Source organism: Chrysochloris asiatica, unplaced genomic scaffold (assembly GCF_000296735.1).
Source record: "Chrysochloris asiatica unplaced genomic scaffold, ChrAsi1.0 scaffold00040, whole genome shotgun sequence".
Taxonomy (NCBI): Eukaryota; Metazoa; Chordata; class Mammalia; order Afrosoricida; family Chrysochloridae; genus Chrysochloris; species Chrysochloris asiatica.
This window is the reverse complement of record NW_006408558.1, coordinates 12,912,591-12,933,939: the sequence shown is the minus strand read 5'-3', so window position 1 is coordinate 12,933,939 and position 21,349 is coordinate 12,912,591. Positions and strand designations below refer to the sequence as shown.

The window sequence follows — 21,349 nt, the reverse complement described above, 5'->3', positions numbered from 1 at the left end:
CCATGCCTGTCCTTAAAACAAGGACATTCCCTTCCATAAATAACCAGAGCACAGTTGTCAAAATCAGTCTGTTGGTACTGATCCAATTCTCTCAGCTATGGGCCCGATTCTAATGTCACTGGAGACCCAAACAATGGCTCTTGGGGAACCCCGTCTACCCAGTTCAGGATTCAACCACAACCACAGTTTCCATTTAGTTCTATGGTCTCCCTCACCACAAAGAGTGCTTCCATCTTCTTTGGCATTTCTTTAACTGTGGTAAGAATGAATACAACAAAATATTAGTCAGGTCATCATTTCCACTCAGATAATCCATCCAGCACATTGTGCAACCACCGGTATCCTTTCCAGATTGTTCTACCCACATCAACAGAAACTCACAGTGACCCCACAGGACAGAGGAGAGCTGCCCAAGGGTTCTCAAGGCCGCCATCTTTACGGAATAGACGGCCTCACTGTTCTCCTGTGGAGCAACTGGTGGCTTAGAACCACTGGACTACGTTAGCAGTGGAGGGCTTAACCACAGTGAAACCACCAAGCCTCCTTTGCACAGAAACGCGTGTCTCCTGATCTTGGCACTTTCAATGAGTTCTAGCCCATTTCTCTGCAGTCCCTCTCAATGTGGGTTTGCCTGATACTTTCTCAAACTTGTGTTGTTGTTGTTGTTGTTGTTGTTGTGTACTGTCAAATTGTTGTTGATTCACATACAACAGAATAAAAACACCGTCTGGTCCCACGCCATCCTCACAATCCTTGCTGTTTGAGCCCACTGGTGTCGCCACGGTGTTAATCCACCTCATCGGGGGTCTTCCTCTTTTCGCTGACCCTCCACTTCACCAAGCATGATGTCCTTCTCCAGGGATGGGTGTCTCCTGATAATATGTTCAAAGTACGAGAGACAAAGGCTCCCCATCTTCCCTTCTGAGAAGTGTGCTTCCCCCTGACTGATTTGTTTGTTCTTCAGGTGGTCCATGGTCATGGTAGACAGCGTCCTCTTGGGTGGCAGGTACATACGCAGTTGAGGACACCATTCAGGAGGCCCTGATGTCTGTCTGTCCCACTCCTTTAACGGGGGGTCTTGCAGGTTCTATCCTTGGAGAGTTACTCTTCCCCCTTTGCAGTAGGTGGACACACAGTGGGGAGGGACTTGGAGACCGACTCTCGTTTCCTCCCACTCTTGGCACATCCTCCGTTGACTTTCCAGTCCTTTGATTAGCGGGCATTCAATTTAAAGGAGACCTTTGCCCCCTGATATGTGTGTGTGTGTGTGTTGCTGTTGTTAATATCTGTGCTGTTGGTTCTAATATATATATGTGTTGTTGATGTGTGTGATGTTGTTCCTGTGTGTGTTGTTAATATCTGTGCATTGTTAATGTGTTCATTTCTGTTCATGTGTGCTGTTACTAACGTGTGTTAATGTGTGGTGTTAACACGTGTGCATTGTTAATATATGCGTATCACTGTTAATATGTGTGTGTTGTCAATAACACATGTGTGCTGTTAATAAATATGTGGGCTGTTATTGCTAATATGTGTACTGTGATTGTTAGCATATGTGTTGCTATTGTTAACATGTGTGTTGTTATTGGTAGCATATGTGTGCTATTAATATATCAGTGTTGTTGTGGTTATACATGTATTGTTATGATAATACACATGTGTTAATATATGTGTGTGTTAACATTGTTAGCACATGTGTTATTGTTAATATATGTGTGTGCTGTTATTGTTAACGTATGTGTTGGCATTGTGAGTATCTTGTGCTGTTGCTGCTGTTAGCATGTGTGTGACCATTGTTCACATATGTATGCATGGTTGTTGTTAACATATGTGTGTGGTTGTTGGTATAGATGTGTGTGCTGTTGTTGCTAGCATATATGTGTTGCTGTCAATATATGTGTGTGTATACTGCTAGTATATATGTGCTGTTGTTAGCATGTGTGTTGTTAATGTATGTGTATAGTGTTATTGTTAGCATATGTGTGCTGTTGTTATTATTATTTGCTGCTGTTGTGTTGACCTCGGACTCACAGTGACCCCGTGCGTACCAGAGTGAAATGTGGCCCAGGTCCTCATGACCGGATGCAGCTGGGACTGTCGTGACCTATAGGATTTATCATCGGCTGATTTTCAGAAGTAGATTGCCTGACCGGTTTTCCTAGTCCCACTTAGTCTGATCAGCATCTGAGCAACATGGACAGACATGTGGTAACTGAATGAGGCCAGGAATGGAATCTGGGTCTCCCGCATGTTGTTGTTGTTGTTGTTGTGAAGTGCCGTCGAGCTGGCTCCGACTCATGGTGACCTATACAGGGCTTCCAAGGAGTAGCTGGTGGGTTTGAACTGCTGACTTTGTGGTTTGCCATTTAGGGCTGATGCTATAGCGCCACGCCAGGAGTCTCCTTCATGAATGGTGAGAATTCTACCAATGAAGGACTCATCTTCCTACTGCCTTCATATATACACACACACTCACACATACATCAGGACAGACTCAGGTGACTTCATAGGTCACAGTCCACCATTTGTATGATTTTGTGTGGATCGTTTTGAATGCAGTGCTAGATTTCATTGACTGTCAGTGTGGTTTCATGTAGGGTTTTCTGTATCTATGTCTGTGTTCGTGACTAATCTATATTTTCTCTTGGCTCTTCTACCAGATCTTCACACACTGAACTGGGCAGCCTGCCTGTGGTGCCTCGTGCGAGCAGAAGTCTGACCCCATGGGGGCAGGGGGGACCTCAGCCAGGAACCTTTGGGGAGTTAGTTCTTCGATGACTCTTTTGGATCGTTTCCCCACACTGGAAATTTCTCAGATATACAGAATGATAGCATGGTACACGGACCACACAGCCAGCATCCAAGTCTTCCATCACGGTTTTGCCAGGTGGTCCTGTCAGATAACCATCTGTCCATCTGTCCACCTCGCCTTCTGGCATAGTCCAAGTCAGTGGCAGATAGTTTGACAACTTGTCAAGTTCACCCAGGCTTACTGAGACGTCTTGGGGTTGTTGAACACCATCGAGTCAGTTCCAACTCATATCGACCCTGTGCAGGGCTTCCAAGGAGTGGCTGGTGGTTAGCAGTCCAGTGCTTACCCTCTAGCACCACCATGCCAGGATGTCTTACTTAGCCCTAATTCAACACCAACTCACTCTCTTTTCCCCAAATAATCACCCCTTTTACAAAGCTTTTCAAATATTGTCTTACTGATGAACACCCAGTTAAAAACCTTGTCTAAATCTGCTGTCCAAGAGATTCCGCCACTCAGATGCCTATTTATATACTTGCTCTCCAAGAGGGCTTCAAAAGGAATGTGGGAAGATGCAATTTAAGAATAAGGGAATTTTCCCATGAACTTTTTGAAGCCACCTCATATATGGTTACAAGGAACCCTGGTGGCATAGTAGTTAAATGCCAGAAGGTGAGTGGTTCAAACCTGCCAGCGACCCCTCAGGAGACCGAGGTGGCAGCCTGTTCCCCTGGAGACGGACAGCTTTGGAAACCCTATGGCCCAGTGTTTCAGTCTTTCCTATGAGGTTACTAGGAGTCCGACTCACTTGGCCGGCAGTGGACCTGGTGAGTTACCAAATTTGCCTTAAAGATTTTCATAAGCAACAGATATTTAAGCTCCAATTGGTATGTAAGATGTGAGGGTTTTTTTTTCATAGATTCAAAGACACAGGCTTGGAGTCAGGGGACTTAAGTGCCAAGAGAAGAAGTCCAGTGGCCAGGGGAGAAGACAGGCATGAGAGGGGGTCTGGCTTAGGGCTTGGTTTATTCTTTGTGCTGCTCTGGTTTGGGGGGCGGTCTGAGGTGAGTGTGCCTGGTCCGGAGTGTGGGGTCAGGAGGGGGAATTATGGGCAATGAGGCCAGAGCCCTGGGCGGAAGTCATACTTCCAGTGAGAGGCAGGGAGGTAGGAAGACCGAGGTGGCCACAAAGGGCCGGGCAAGATGAATGGGGGCTCTTCCTTCCCGCGCGCCTTCCTTGCCCGCCACCCAAGTCGTGGGTCATTTTTTCACAGAGCGGGTTTTGCCCAGTGGAAGTGAGGCCATTCCTATATTCCTAGTGGGGGGCTGAGCAGTAAACGGAGTCCGACTCTGAGTGTGGGAGCCTGAGGGGGACAGGCTCCCTGTGACAGTGTCACTTACAAAGAGACCCCATTGGGGAAATGACTTCAGGGTAACTCCCTTCAGTTCTGGTCAGCGGTCAGCAGGTAGCTCGTGCCATTTCACACAGCAATGCCACAGCTAAGTTTCCACCCAAAGGGTGACAAATGGAGTTTAAACAAAGACCTGCACATACAAGCTCAGGGCAGCACCATTCACTGGAGTTCAGAAGTAGACACACCCCGAGTGTCCATCCATGGAAGAATGATAGAATCTATCAGCCATCCAGAGACGTGGACTTCTGATTCCTGCTGTTACACGGATGAACGTTGAGCACGTTACGCGGAGGGACACAGACCAGAAAGCCCACTGTTCTGGCGTGGGTTCCGACTGAGAGCAACCCCACAGGACAGGGGAGCACTGCCCCCAGAGGATTTCAGAGACTGACAGTCTTTACACGTACAGACACCCTTGTCTTTCTCCCACAAAGAGGCTGGTGGACTCGAACCACTGACCTTTTGGTTAACATCTCAGTGCTTAATCCACTAAGCCACCAGTGCTCCTTTGGATGAGTTGGTCACAAAAAGCCACATGTCATCTGATCCCATTGACCAATGTCCAGAACAGACACATTCACACAGACAGAAAGCAAAGTGGTGGGTGTCACAGGCAGGGTGGGGAGTGACCTCAAACAGGTAAGGGGCTTCTTTTGAAGTAAGGAAGATGTTCTGGAACTTCATGGACGTGGTGGCTACACAGTGTGGTCAGTGTGGTCAGTGTGCTAAATGACACTGAATTGTTTCCTCTAAAGGACTAAAACAGTCAATTTTATGCTGTGTATTTTATCACAATAGAAATGTAGACATCTTTGTTTAAGGCCACAGCACCTCTGCTGTGGAGTTTATTCTGATTCACGGCAACTTACAGGACAGAGCCGAATTGCTCCTTAGGGTTTCTGAGACTGTCAGTCTTTATAGGAGCAGACAGACCCACCCTTCTCCCTCAGGGCGGCTGCTGGGTTTGAACCACCGACCTTGCGGTTAGCAGCCCAACATTTAACCTACTATGCCACCACACAAAAGTTTGTTTAAGCAGACACACACACACACACACACTTTTCGAAATAAGAAAGCTATCCTTGAAGTCGTGTACACTGTACAATAAGCACTTGACTGCAGGGTTGATTTGAACCACAAAGTCAGCGGTTCAAACCCCCAGGCACTCCTCAGAGACCCTATACAGGGTCGTTATGAGTCGGAACCAACTCGACAGCACTTTACAACAATACTTCTTCAGCCAGATGGCTCCAGTTTAATGCTGCCCCCGCCAGTTGTATGCCCACGCCCATGTGAGGCTGAGGTAGGGCTGTGGTGAGGTTCCACATACAGGGTTTGGATCAGCACCAGGCCCACACCCATATCCACCATCACCACAGTCTACAGCAGCCCACCTACCCTGAACACCATCAGCACAGCTAACCCGAACCCCTCGCTGCACAAACCTCACAAACACAGGCAGCCCTGGGGTGACGTGGGGCCTCATGTAGTGCCACGCAGGAGCTGAGTCCTATCAACAGATAGAGCCAGGAAGTAGGCCACCCACCCACTGCCTCACTGCCCGGAGCAGGGCCTGAAGAAGCATGGCATCCCTCTCTGCTCTCAAACACCATCTGTCCCCAAAGCCGTCGCCACCACCCACTGGACTCCTGGCATTCACTCTGGGCTCCCAACTCAATGCACCCCAGGCCTGAGGCTCACACTGATGGGCCAATGAGAAGCAAAAGTAAAACTCTGCCAGGCCAACCCCAGCTCCCACTTCCCTTCTTGGACCCCAGGAGGGACCTTGCAGGGGTACAAGCAAGAGAGTGGGTGGGGGACCCCTCTCAGCCCAGCCCCCTCCCACCTGCCTACCCTTGGGATCTGGGGTGTAGGGGGCCCACTTAGCCTGATACTGAGCAGGGAGTCCCCCAAAGGTCATGGTGCCCCCAGCCCCCTGAGGACAATGCCACCCTGACTGTCTTCATAGCATTACCAAGTTCTCTCCTCAAACATGCGGTGGGGAGAGGCAGTTAGGGCCAGAGGCAGGACCAAATCACCCTACAGGCAAAGAGCTGACCAGCACCTGCCCCATGGTTCCTATGCCTGGCTGAGGGTCTTCCCCCCCACCATGCTCTCATACGTGCACACACACATATACACAGAAACAGATGTGTGCATATGAGCATACACACAAAAGTACACACATACATGTACCTTCCTGTATTGCAACATGAACACATGCCTGTATGCAAGTATGCACATGCCTGCCATGTGTTTGCAATGTGCGCATGCATGCACAGTGTACACCCCATGCATGCACACAAATACATGTACATAGGTGTTTGTCATGTGTATGCAATGTGCACCTGTGCTCACACATGCATGTAGGAACAGGCATGTATGTATGCATATGCACCTTCATGCTGTGTATGTGCCCCATGCACACACGCCCATGTGTGCACATAGGAACAGGTATGTACATGTGTACACACATACACCCACCTGTGTGCTGTAACTCGTACATGCATGGCCACATGTGCACACACGAACAGGTATGTATATGCGTACATGTATGCACCTGCATGCTGTGTGCCTCGTGCATGCCCACACACGCACGTATGAACAGGTGTGTACATGTGTACATGCATGCACCTGCAAGATGTGTCTGTGCCCTATGCAAACAAGCCCACATGTGCACATAGGAACAGGTGTGTACATATATTCACCTGCATGCTATGTGTGTGCCTCATTCATGCATGCTCACATGTGCATATATGAACAGGTGTGCACACGTAGGACACATGTCGGCAGTGACAGGCATGGACTTGCTCCCTCTACTGACACTCTTAGTGCCCACCTTTGTCTCCACAGCCACCAAACTCACTGACCAGGACTGAGAGGTACCTGGGAGGGGGGTAGGTGCACCTGGGAGGGAGAGGAGGGGTAAGAGGAGAACTAGAAACAGGAGCAGCATCTCCACTTACCAGAGCGGCACTTAGGGGCAGGACTCTGGGAAAACCCCTAGAAACCTGGAGACCACACAGGCTCAAGGATCAGAGAGTCCTGGGTTCAAATCCCAGTTCCGCCGTGAGGTCCTTACAGCCATTCCTAATCCTACAGGCTATCAGGAGGGAGAGATGAGATGGAGACTCCCAGGACGATGACAGCAGGCAGGGCAGATGGGGCCGGGGGTCAGCGCACAGCCTCAGAGAGGCAACTCTGGACAAGGAGTTACCTTCCCAGCCGGTGGTGCTGAGACCACCAGAGCGCCAACAGCACAAGAGGACATCACCCACGCTTCACACCCCTCCACACACCCCACGGACCTACACGTAAAACTCCAAACTACAAAACATCAGAAGGAAATGCTTGTGCCCTGGTGTTGGACAAAGACTCCTCAGATATGCCACCAACAGCCCAATGCATCATGAACAGAGTGCCAAACCTGGACTTTGTCAGAGTCAGAAACTCGGTTCTTCTAAGGGCACTGTCACGAGAATAGAGAGACAGGTCACAGGCCAGGGAGAAACCTTTGCAAAGCACGTCCCCGATCCCGGGCTTGTATCCAAAAAGACAGCTGACCTTGAACAATGGAGGGGGGGGCGGTTAGGGGCACCAACCACGTGCACAGTTAGACAGCACCTATAATTTATAGCCGACCCTTGATCAACACAGGTTTGAACTGCACAGGCCCACTTAGACATGGATTTTTCTCCTCTTGTTGCACACAGTGATCCACGTCACAGCATGAAGCAGATTCTTGCAACAACTGAGCTCGCCACAAGAGTAAGAGAAAAAAATCTTCTATGTGGGAGATGGGTACCCCATGCCCCCAAGCTATTTAAGGACCAATGATATAAAGCAATTCATAAGCCCAAGAATAATCAAACAACCCATTTTTTTAATGGGCAAAGGATTTGAATAGGTATCACCAAGGTAGATGTCTGGATGGCAAAAAAAAAAAAAACACTGTAAAGTGCTCAACATCATTTCGCTAATGTTGTGTGTCTTTGAGTTGATTACGACCCATAGGAGGTTCTTGAGGCATTGATCTTTGTGGGAGCCGAAAGCCACATCTTTCTCCCAAGGAGAGGATGGTGGATTCAAACCACTGACCTTGTGGTTACTGGTCCAACGCATAATCCACCACGCCACCAGCGTCCCTCCTCAACATCATTATTGTCATTGTTAAGTGCCATAGAGTCAGCAGTTCCAACTCAGAGCGATCCTGTATAGGGCTTCTGAGGCTTTAAATTTCATGGGAGCAAAAAGCTTCATCTTTCTCCCATAGTGCAGCTAGTGGGCTTGAACCATACACCCTGTGGTTCATAGCCCAGTACATTTTGTCATAGTTATATGTCACCAAGTCAGCTCCAATCATAGCAACCCTGTATGGTTTCCCAGAAGTAGCTGATGGGTTTGAACCGTCCTCCTTATGGTTGGCTCACAGTCCATTGCTGATTCTACAGCACCACATCAGAAGTGCATCAGTCCAATGCGTTAGTCACACACAAAATGGAAGCTGAAACCACAAGACACCACTGCACACTTATTAGAAAAACTGGAAATGAAAAGAGTGACCACCTGCAGGGTCGATGAGGCTGCTGAGGAACTGGGACGCTCATCCCCTGCTGGCTGAAATGCAACATGATGCAACTGTTCCTTCCAACAGTTACCCTACACCTACCATGTTGTTGTTAAGTGCCGTCAAGTCGGTTCCGACCCATAGCGACCCTGTACAGGGTTTCCGAGGGTGTAAATCTTTACAGGAGTAGAAAGCCTCATCTTTCTCCCGCGGGGCGGCTGGTAGTTTGGAACTGCTGACCTTAAGGTTTGCAGCCCGATTCGTAACCACTACGCTACCAGAGCTCCTCCATATCCCTCCAAAATTGACTTCTAGGTATCTACCTCACAGAAATGAAAGGGTGTGTTTATACAGAGTTTCTTTTGTGAAAGTCAAAATCTGGAAATGGCCCATCCACAGGCAAATGAGCAAAGTATCGGCTTCTTGTATAAATAGCTGTTGTTGTGAGGTGCCATCGAGTCAGTACCAGCTCATAGCAACCTTTACGCACAACAGAAGGAAACACTGCCCAATCGTGCATCAACCTCACAATAGTTGCTGCAATATTCAGTATTCTGGAGCAGACAGAGCTCACTGATCTTAAGGTTTTCATTGACTACATATTCGGAAGCAGCTCGTCTCCCTGTCTTCCCAGTCTGTCTTCATCTGGAAGCTGAGCTGAAACCTGTCCACCGTGGGTGACCCTGCTGGTATTTAAAATATCCATGGCCTAGCTTCCAGAATCAGCAACACACAAGCCACCATGATACAGCAAACAGACATGCTAATGTAATACAAAATCAACTGCTGATACACCCAGCAACACTGAGGAATCTCTAAACCATTGCGCTGACTGAAAGCAGCCGAAAGGCATTCACAGGTGATTGTGTGTGTATCAGACTCCAGAATCTACTACCTGACCAGAGTGCCAACAGCAGGTCAGCGTTGGGAATGGGGGTGCAGATGGGAGGAGGGACCATACAAGGGCCTGAGGTGTCTTTTTGGGATGATGCTTGTGTGGGTTTCTGGGGTGTACACATGCCACAACGGATCAAACTGTATGCTGTGGTTGTTCCTAGGTGAAGTAGAGTAAGTTCCAAGTCATCCTGACCCTACGCACAAGAGAAGGAAACCCTGCCCAGTCCTATGCCATTCTCATAAACATCGTTACGTTTGAGCCCCTTGCTGCTATCACTGTACCAGTCCAGCTTGTTGGGGGGGGGGGGTCTTCCTCTTTTATGCTGACCCTCTACTTGACCAAGCATGATGTCCTTCTCCAGTGACTGGTCCCTCCTGACCACGTGTCCAAGTCTGATGGATTGTACTGAATGATGGCAATTTATTGTAAACCTTCTGCCACCTGTGTGGAGTCCCCAGTGAACCTGGTATCCTCTTCTGGGCACAGGTTCATTGATGGCTGAAGGTGCCCTTCCCTTGAATCCTCATCCCAGTGGGAGGGGTCAGGACAGGCAGAGGCCCAGACAAGCCCAAGGCTGGCGTCCATGCATCTAGCAGTAGCCAGGCCTCCTTCTCTGCCCCATACCTGGAGCCCACCTGGGCCCTGAGTCTGCAGAGGAGAGATGAAGGGGTGCCCACAGCCCCATTGCTGATTGTGTCCCCTCCAGACACACAAGCTTGAAGCTCTGATGTCCCCCCTCCCATCACTCTGGGGTCACATCAACACACTGCAGTCTCCCTGGAACCCCCCCCCCCACCCCCACCCCCAGGCAGCTGTGGAGCAGTCTGCTATCCTGGCTGCTCCGTGTCCCGGGAACATGGCCTCGCTTCCTGGGGACTCCTCAACTAACTCCCAAGCCATAACCCTGAGAGTGCCTCACTGGCCCTGCTGTGTGTGTGTGCGGGGCCGCAGACTGGAAGCGCTATGCCCCTCAGCCCCTCGGCACCTGACGACCTTAAAGCCACAGAGGTAGAGCTCAGGGGGTCCCTGGAAGGCTTCTGTCTGGAAGGCTGCAGGTAGGGGGAAGAGGTGGGCTGTGCCATCAGCCAGGGTAGGAGAGACTGTGGAAGACCCCATGTGCCTGCTGGGCACTCCCAGGGCACAGGCTGGTCCCCCGAGAGTAAACAGCAGGTACACTGAGTGAGGAGGACCTTAAATGAATGGACCCTGCCTCCCAATTACCTTCCATCCCAGATCTCTCCCTGGTCAGGACCTGAGGCCCTCCCTGGAGCCAGCCCTCCAAGGTCATACTGACCTCAGCAACCCACTCCACCTCCTAGCCATGTAGGACCGGGACACCTTCCTGTCTTCCGGCCATCACTGATTCTAACAGCCATAGATTGAACTGTTATGTGTTATGTGCTATAGAGTCAGTTCCAGCTCATAGGACCCTGCACAGGGTTTCCGAGGCTGTAAATCTTTACTGGAGCAGAAAGCCTCATCTTTCTCCCGTGGAGTTTCAAACTGCTGACCTTGAGATTAGCAGCCCGATTCGTAACCACTACGCTACCAGAGCTCCTTACGTGTCAGCTTGGCTGGGTCATGATTATCAGTCTCATGTACTATGCTTCAGTTTGAGACCGAATACAACATCCGCTATAAGTCCACACCACCCTGGGAATGAGGCAGTTAGTCAATGAAGGAGTCTGGTGGTGCAGTGGGCTAAGCACTGGGCTGCTGGCCGAATGGTCAGGAGTTTAGACACACGGTCGTGGGAGAGAGACAAGACTATCTACTCCATCTTCCATAAAGAGTTACAACCTCGGAAACCCTACAGGGCAGTTCTGATCTTAATGTTGTTGTTGTCTGTTGTTGTTGTGAGGTGCTGTTGTATAGACTCGATACACAACAGAAAAATGCTCTGCATAGTCCTGAGCCCACCTCACACTTTCTGTCATGTTTGAGCCCATTGGTGCTACCACTGTGTCATCCATGTCTTTGGGGGTCTTCCTCTTTTTCACTGATCCTCCACTTTACCAAGCATGATGTCCTTCTCCAGGGACTGGTCCCTCCTGAGAACAGGTCCAGAGTCTCACCCTCCTCACGTCTGAGGAGCTCTCTGGCTGTACTTTTTCCAACATGGATTAGCTTGTTCTTCTGGGCGTCCATGGTACGTTCAATATTCTCCAGCATCATACACACATTGATTCTTCTCTAGTCTTCCTTATTCACTGGCCAACTTTCACATGTTGAGTGCCATGGAGTCGGTTCTGACTCAAAGAGACCCTGGAGAGTTTCCAAGGACTGGCTGGTGAGCTTGAACTGCCGACCTGGTGATTCAAACTGACCTCACAGTCCAGTGCAATAACCCGCAGAGCCACACCAGGCATTCTGCATGCATATGAGGCAACTGAAATACCATGGCTTGGGTCTGGTGTACTTTAAGCCATCAAACTGACATCTTTCTTTACCATTTAACAGTTTCAAAAGGTCTTTTGTAGCAGATTTGCCTAATGCAATGTGTCATTCGATGTCTTGACTGCTGCTTCTGTGAGTGTTGATGGTAGATCCCAGCAAAATGAAGTCCTTGACAGCTTTGATCTTTTCTCCATGTAGACAATTCCCTGGTCCAGCGGCAAGAAGTTTTGTTTTTTTTACATCAGGGCATAATCTATATGGAAGGCTGTCATCTGTGATCTCCATCAATAAGTATTTCAAGCATTCTTTGCTTCCGCAAGGTTAACTCAACTCTACGCAGTCCCAGAGGGTTGCTATAAGTCAGTAGTGTTTGGGTAGTCGCAGAATGGTGTGGCCCTCCCCTCAGGATGTGATGAGACCCATCAGTTGTGAGGGACTTAGGGTGGGGTGTAGGACTCAGGTTGGAGGCCTGATCCACTGTAAGGGAAGTTCCCCTGGGATGTGGCCTCTACCCACTTTTATTTTACAAGAGACAGGAGAGAGAAGCAAGCTGAGAGACGGGGGCCTACTGCCACCAAGAAGAAAGAGCTGAGAGCAGAGTGTATCCTTCTGACCCAGGATCCCTGTGCTGGGAACCTCCTAGGTCCAGGGCAAGACTGATGCCAAGGTGCCTGGGGATCTCTAAGGAATATCAGGCTCACAGATGCTGACAGGAGACAAGGGTTGTCGAGAGAGAGAGAGAGAGAGAGAGAGAGAGAGAGAGAAAGAAAGCGTTCCCGGGAGCTGGCACCGAGTTCAGACGTCCAGTCTCCTATATTGTGAGGCAAGAACTTTCTGTCTGTTAAAGCCACTAACTTGTGGTATTTCTGTGATAGCAACTCCAGATAACTAAGACAATGAGTTCCTTGTATTACAAAGCAGTATTGTTCTCACATTCAGAAAATCTGGAGAAGGGAAGATTAAAAATGTACAAACCCAGTGAAGATGGCGATTTGCCTCAAAGAGCGTCAATGCCAACACTGAATTACACCTGGGGTGGATGTCGGCTGGGCGTTCTTTCTCAACGTAGTTTCACACTGGATCCGAGGGGGCCCACAATAAAAATTAACTTTAAAATTCTAGTTATAATCCCATCCCCCATGCCCAAGATGCACCCCCGCCAAACTCCTCCCTGTCCACGCCCCCAATGCCCCTCGCTCGCCGGGCTGTGGGCCACCTTAGTGAGAAGGCTAGACCCAGTGTCCTCACCGTCTGGCAGTGGCCACCTCGCCAAGGACAGGCCTGTTCATATGTCAGCCAATCACCCCAAACCAAACCACTGCCATTGATCAGGCTGATTTTGACTCACAGCGGCTTATGCGGAACAACTGCCCCACAGGATCGCCGAGACCACAAATCTTTACAGAGGCAGACGGTCTCCTCTCTGGTGGGTTTGAACAGTTGACTTTTCAGTTAGCAACACAGTGCTTAATCCAATTCATCACCAGAGCACCGTTCACTCACCCCAGTATCCCCCAAATGTCCTCTCAGTTAGTCCTGGCCTGTCCCGGACCCGATCTGTCCCACCACAGGGCACTGTCTGTGTTTCACGGGCTGCTTTGTGGTCGGGCCAGGGTCCTGCTTTAAAATCAGACCACTGAACCCCAGGGGAGCAGGGTGCACATGCTGCAGGAAATGCTTCCCTTAGGGCTGGTTCATGGAGCAACCCCAGGAAGATGGCCCCTTCTGGAAGGACGCAGGTGCTGTGTGGGCTGAGCTGTGTCCCCCAAAAGTTACCCTGACCCCAGAATCTGTGACCCTGATCTTGTCTGGAAATTGGGTCTTTGCAGATGGAATCAAGTGAACATGAGGCCACACAGGGTCAGAAAACCAAACGAAGCCCACTACCATCGAATTCATTCCGACTCCTAGTGACCTCCTAGAGGGTTTCTGAGACTGTCTGTCTTTACGGGAACACAAAGCCTTATGGTTCTCCCGTGGAGAGACTGGTGGGTTTGACCTCCACCCTTGTGGTTAGCAGTCCAATGCTTACCCCTCAGCACCACCAGGGCTCCTACTAGATCACAGTGGGCTCTACATCCCATAGCTGGTGTCATGATAAGAGGGAGACATGGACACAGACACACACACAGGCGCAGATAGGAGAGATGCAGCCACACGGCCAAGACACCGAGAACCACCGGGGTGAAGAGATGGAGGGAGGAGAAAGCAAGGCCAGCCGACCCCCTGCTGTCAGACTGTTGGCCTCTAGAACTACGTGGGATTAGCTTTCTGTTGCTTAGTCCCCAGGGGGTTAAACACTGGGCTGCCACCGCAAGGTCAGAGGTTCAAACCCACCAGCTGTTCCTCAGGAGACAGATGAGGCTGTCTGCTCTTGTAAAGATTTGCAGTCTCGGAAACTCATGACCCTCAGAACTGGACACCCTGGAGTTGGCGGGGTGGGAGCCAGAAACCAAGTGGTGAATGCCACCACCCCTGTCCAGCAATGCTCTGGGGCCTGAAATGTGCCCCCAATCTGTTCAGAAATGATCTGGGGTCTGAAATATTGCCCCAATGTGTCTGGAAATGCTCTGGGGTCTTGTCCAAGTCTGGAGCTGCAAAAACTCAAACTTAGATCTCAGCCCTGCTGCCCTCAGACCTCCCTGGACCGAGGTCCCCTCTCAGCAGGACCCTTTCCCTCCCCAGGAGAACACGAGCTGAGCTGAACCCTAACCAGGCACATGAGTGGTTACTACCACTGGTCCCTTCTGCCCCAGAAGAGACTGGAAATGCCATCCATGCCAGGGTGGTGTGACTCCGAGGTGGCCGGCGGCTGGCCAGCACAAGGGCTGATAACAGTGGGACTGCCCTGGCCCCTCCCATGCCCCCTTTTGTCCTGTGCCAAGGACATCCAGAACATTCCAGTGCCCGCCTGGGAGGTCCCTGACCCAAGGGAATGAGAAGGAGGGCTGCCTGACCCTCAGCTGTAACCAAAAGCCCCTTCACATTCCTCATCGTGCACCCCTCCCCCCCCGAAGCAGGGTGGGTCTCCCAGGGAGGCAGGGTGCCCCAGGGTCACACAAGGTCATAGCAGGCAAGGGATAAGACTGGAGTGCCAATCCCTGGAAGTCACCCCTATTAGACCACCAGCCCCCACCCGCACTCCATACCCCACAGGACAAAAGAACTCAGAGCTCCTTGTTGGGCCCCACGGTCCAGCCCTAGAATCCTCCACCTACCCTGATGGTCCCGCCTAGGGAGGTCTCGGCTGCTCCTCAAAACTCCAGGCCCTCCCCATCCCCACCCTCTGCTATCCTGTCTGCCCTGCTTAGCCTAGAGTGGGGTCACCTCAAGCCCCCGAGCTCAGCTGTGTCTGTCACCCTCCCTGCACCCCTGAACAGGGGCCATGGGGTATCTATGGGGCAGACCAGTGCCAAAGCGGTAGAGCCTAGCACAGTAGTCTAGAACCCAGACGTCACTGGGACGCTGTCCAGAGGGTTCCAGGAAGAGACCAGGGCGAGGAAGGAAGCTAAGACTCGGCCAGAAGCTGACCCATTCACCTCCTGGCCACCTGGTCTGCAGGCCAGGAGACAAAGGACATCCATGAAGGTCCCACTCTGACCTGCTCGCCCACCCATCTCTCCATAGTGACCGAGCAGTCCCAGGGACTGCCATGGTGAGCTCCAACCCTACTGACCAGAACCCAAAGCAACGGCTGACTGCACAGCAGAATCCCCGCTGCCAGGAAGGGGTCTCAGGAACACACATTGGGTGATGATGATGCTCTTCCCTGTGGTCAGATCTGCCACAGAACAGCTCCGCCCCCACCACTCGGGGGCCAGGCAGGCCAGACTCCACTTGCCTCCAGATCCACTCACCAGAGCTAATGGTTCAACCAGTGTACCTTCAACCCTCTATCTACTCATCTATCTGTCCCATCTACACACCCATCACCTCTTCACCCTGTCTTCTCTCCATGCATCCTTCCATCATCCACCTACCGATTGATTCATACTTCTCTCCCTTCATCACCCGCCCATCCATGCACCTACCCAACCTCCTCTCCCTTCATCATCCATCCATCCATCCACCTCCCCAACTTTCTTTTTCTTCATCATCCATCCACCTACTCAATCTTCTCTCCCTTCACATCCATCCATCCACCCACCTACCCAACCTCCTCTCCCTTCATCATCCATCTATCCATCCATCTACCCAACCTTCTCTTTCTTCATCATCCATCCACCTACTCAATCTTCTCTCCCTTCACATTCATCCATCCATCCACCTACTCAATCTTCTCTCCCTTCACATTCATCCATCCATCCACCTACCCAACCTCCTCTCCCTTCATCATCCATCTATCCATTCACCTACCCAAACTTGTCCCTTCATCATCCATCCATCCATCCACCTACTCAACCTCCTCTCTCTTCATTATCCTTTCAGTGCCTCCATTGCCCCATCTTCACTCTGTCCACTCATTTCTCCATCTCTACCCACTGCTCCATCTTTCCATCCAACCAATGACCCATCTTTCCCTTCTTCCCTCCCTGCCTCCAACCACACATCACCCATCCATCCATTTTTCCACCCTGTTCCTCACTCACTCTTTCCATTTCTATCTGTTTATCCACTCATCCCTCTAGGACATCTAATCATGCAGGGTCTCAGATGGTATAAGACCTTTCTCTGATCCCACAGAAGCTTACAGTCCTGAACCTTCAAAAGCTTGGAGGCAGGAGTTGAGCAAACAGAAGTAGATGTTGTCTGGGGCAGAGAGAACCCAGATCTGACCTCAGTACCTGTGTGAAGATGAGCCTGGTGTAGTGGGACTGGTGGGGGCAGAGGCAAGAGGGAGCGAGTCCACCCAGCACCCACTGCAGGATCAAGCATGCCCAGTGTCAGCCCAGACTTATCTGTGAGCTCAGGAAATCCACACACTAGGGCAGAGCTCCCCGGTCTATTTCAGGAACAAGATGGTCACCCTGGAAATCTGTCAGGAGCAGGTGGCCTGCTTGTCCACCTAGAACCCATTCTTCCAAGGCCAATGGCTTGACCACCCTTGTCAAATCTGGGGAGCTCACCAGGGGTGGGTGCCTACTCCCACTGTCACCCCTTCAGAGCCTCCACTGTCCCTGGAACCCGGGTAGGTAGGACTTGGGAGCTTTGGGGAAACATGAGTTTCCACACTGGCACTGGGCGAAGCTTGTGGGTTTAGCACAAAGAATGTTTGTGCTGTTTCACCTGTCAAGTGTGGTTTGCCCAAAATACAGCAAAGCCTGCCACATGGCTTTGACCCAACCACTCACCCTCCTGGGCCCCAGGTTCCCACCGACAAGGGCACACCAGGCTGGTTCTCAAGAAGACACAGTGCCCTGTCAGGAGGAAGGAGGCCAACGGGGAAGCCTTGGTGCTCACTGTGGCAGCCCTAGGTGTTTCTTTGCTTGACCAAGAGCAAGAGGCTGGCCCCTCACACCTTGTCCATGTGACAGATGCTCTGGGGGCAGGAGGGGGCCTGAGGAGAGGCAGAGGTGGTCATCAATGCTGCACCCAAGGGGTCCCTCACATCCCTGTCCCTGAAAAGGCAGGGGGCGGGCATTCACCAAAGGACAATAGCCAGAGTCCCTGAGTGGGCAAGCCAGTAGACAACGGGCAGGGCTGAGTAAGGAAGCATAGGCCTCTTACCATGGGCAGGGCCTCATCTCTGAGGACCAGTGATAGTGGTCATGGGGGGTCTCTACTACAAGCTGGGACTTACCAGCTCCTTGTACACAAGTCACCTGATGGTGACCTAACCCTGAGGGCTCAATCTGCTGCTGACTCACAGGCCCCCAGTACAGAGAGGGGACACTAACTATGCAGCCCCATCCTGAGTCCACACTGTTGCCCTCAGCGCCATTCCCGTGACAATGTCCCTTTAACATCTAGGGCCCACCCAGGAGCCAGGCAGAGAAAGGACATCCACCTGCCAGCATCCAGCAGCCCCGGATAGACCTGAGACATCACAGGTCCTGAGGTCAAACATCCAGCCCCTCCCTGGGCCTGGCACTCCCTCAGTGCTGCTAGGTGTAGAGGTCCTGAAGCCATCAGAAGCCCCAGTGTGGACAGGACTGCCCATCCTCCACCCACCCCAGCCTCACTCAGGGGCATAGGGAAGATCATGGACTCAGGGCTGGGGGCTGGTAAACCTTCTTTCTGGCATTCGAGAAAGGTGCCAGGACCGTGAAGAGACTGCCACGGACAAGGAAGCCAGCCATGAGGCATACTCAGCTGTGAGCATGCTCACCCACCAGCCCCCACGTCCTGGACCAGGTCATCAAAGGGCTGGCTCTTGCCCCGCATGGACCCTTCCTCAGTACACAGGGTACCCAGTTACACCGGGGGCTCTGAGCATTCTTGACCGCCCCCACCAACCCCCTGGGGTAACAGGCAACATCCTCTCCCAGACAGAAGTCTCTGGCCTATAGGGTACCTGTAACCGCCAACTATTACAGACCCTCACTAGGAGCTCCCCACATAAATGAGGCAACGAGAGGGTCTCTGGGCAGCCAGGGCACCACGCCCAGAGGCAGTGGGCTGAGGAGTCTGAAAGGAGATGTGCAGAAGAGACTCACCAGACTGCCCCACACCCCATGCAGCCCCATCCTCTCCAGCCCAGCCTTCTTTGTGTGCCCTGTTCTCTTCACTCCACGGTCGGCATGGCCAGGCCCTGGAGCGGACGAAGCCACCTGGGCCGCCAGGAACTAGCACCATGAATGATTAACGCAGACTATGAAGGTGCCGCCAAAGCCACCGGAAAGTTCCTGAGATCTGGGGAGAGCCAGGACCAAGGGCGGGACAGGAGACTTCAAGAGAGTCAGTGAGGAGTGCAGCCCTCACGGGGGGCCTCCCCTGCCCCTTAGCAGACGGAAGTGGACCTGGCAGAGGTCAGAGGTTGGCAGCAGCTTCATTCCAGCCCGGCCAATGGGGCCTGAGCTCAGTCCCTGGCCGCAGGCTCACGAGGGAGTATCTAAAACTCCAGGGCCAGCACCAGGCAGGTGTCCACCCATGGCTAGGGTCCCCTTTCCACCAGAGCTGCAGTTCCCCACAGCTGTCCAATGGTGGAGAAGACACAGAGGACTGAGGGAACGAACAGAGGTGGGGAGAGGTCACATCGGCAAGGGCTCCCACAGGGGGAAGGGCATCCTGGCTTGCTCCCACTATGTCTGGGGGACTTTCCCCCACCAGCAGTCACACTGGGCCATGTCCCTTGGAGGCAGCTCTTCCTTCAAAAGTCACCCGAGACTGCAGAGTGACGGCATCCTCCCCTTCACACCCAATTCCCTAAGATGAAGCCTTTATCTGCCTCATACAGTCTATGGTGGACCCTGTCCACCCCAAGTCACCAGCAGGAGGGGTGGAGGGCACCCACTCCATGTCACCAACAGGAGGGGGCATCCACCCCATGTCACCGGCAGGAGGGGAGCATACACCCCATTTCAGGAGGGGACACCAGATACTGTCCACTCTGCTACAGCTGGCCCTGCTCGGATCTCAGCCCCAAGAGAGCGTCCATGGACTTTCAGAAACCAAGGATGTTGGGGTAAGGAACAGCCCCCCAGGACTCCAGACAAGACTCCTGCCCTGTCTAGGGGTCTGTCCCCTAGCCTACATCCAGCCTTACCCAGAAGGCCGTGTGGTGTTGTGCCCAGGGGCGGCTAGCAGATGGTGGGCCCATGGCCACTCCACCAGGGAAGCCGAGAGGTTGTCCTCCTGGCCTTGGCCCTGCTCCCGAGCCTACTTCCTAGTGTGAAACAATCCAAGCCAGGAAGAAAACACAGTGTAAGCAGACTTCCTGTGGTCCCTAACCCTTTTCCTCCAAGAGAGCTGAAGCTGGCCACCGCATCCAGCTAGAACAGCGGGGCCCTTGCCGCAGCAACCCTCTTGGGGTCCCTGCTGAGCCGATACCTTAGTACTCTGTTACAGATCTAACTGGTAGCCCCTGCTTACCCACCCAGCGCTTCTCCAGGGTCCACCTGGGCCTCTCAGGGACTCTGGGACCTGGGAGACATGCACACAGTTGTACCCACAAGGCTGCCCTGGGCCTGACACCCACTTGGGTGGGTCCTTTGGGGTGACTGGACACTAACACTCCTCAACAAGGCAGCTCCAGCCCACAGTGCAGAGGCCACTCCAGAAGGTACAAGCTGAGACTGGACAAGGGGCTTCAAGGCCATGGCTAGGCTGGGCCTGAGGAGCTCGCTGGTCCCCAAGACCTGTCCTCGGGTCCTGGAGGTTCTCTTCAGGAGGTAGCACCCCACCCCCACACATGCTCACAGGGGCGCAACTGGGACCCCAGCTTTTGCTGTACCCCAGGAGCCTGGTGGCTTCCTCTCCCCTGCCTGTCCTTGCTCAGGCCCAGCCGAGCACAGGGACAAACCCACTTCAACAAGAAGCCCACCCCGGGCAGCACCCAGGAGGCCGGCCCAGCTAGGACCCACATGCCAGAGGCTGGCAGGGTACCAAGAGGCAGCCAGGAAGTACAGCCACCAGGGCGGAGGGGGCAGGGCTCCAGGCAGGGACCAAGGCAAAAGGCCCGACCCTACAGGGGAAAGGAGGGGACAGAATTTCCTACCAGCAGGGCTGCCCTCAGCTGCCCTCAGCCAGCCACGCCCCAAATCAGAGCCACCTGGGCAGCAACCTCAGGGCCAGGTGCTGCGGCTCCCGCCTTCTCCTGGGCCCACCTGTGTCTGGCTGAGTGAGGGCCCTAAGCCACAACCACCCCTCCGTTCTCAGCATCCACCGGATTCACATGGTTGTGAGTTTGATTAGCAAGTGACCCCAGGGCGTCCCACAGGACTAGCCACCTTCTTGGACCCAGGATGTTGCTGTCCCAGCTAGACCAAGACCCTTCCCTTTGGCGGACACCACCTCCCCCCAAAATCACCCCTGGATTGTGCCTTCAGGGAAGAGTGGGGGTGTCCTGGACTCGAGCAAGCACCTGCTTCACACTCACACACTCACCCGTGAGCCGGCTGTTTTCACACCCCATCTCCCAGTCGCACGCAGGGACCCTGAGGGGGTCAGCCCATCCACCACGAGCTTGTTTTGTCCCTGAATTTTCCCACGGGGGCAGCAGATGGCGGTGACCCCTGACATCCCCACGCACACGCAGAGTGGCCCTGGTACCCCCGGCCCGGGTACTCACACAGTGAAGTGGTAGACGAAACACTTCCAGCCCGTGGGGCGCTCGAGGAAGTTGTAGACGCGGCCCTGGACGTGGGTGCGCGCCAGCAGCGGGCGGCGAGCGCTGTAGATGGAGACGCGCGGATCCAAGCTGACCGGCGGCCGCGGGCCTGG

General features: G+C 52.7%; 1 protein-coding gene across 1 annotated transcript in view; it reads right to left on the bottom strand.

The window, feature by feature from the left end:
- Positions 1–21,349, bottom strand: part of KCNQ1 (potassium voltage-gated channel, KQT-like subfamily, member 1) — a 326,915-nt gene that overhangs the window by 304,752 nt on the left and 814 nt on the right. The window contains exon 2 of the mRNA XM_006861032.1: positions 21,198–21,345. Within this exon, the coding sequence (XP_006861094.1) occupies positions 21,198–21,345 (148 nt within the window). The remainder of the gene's footprint in view (positions 1–21,197; positions 21,346–21,349) is intronic.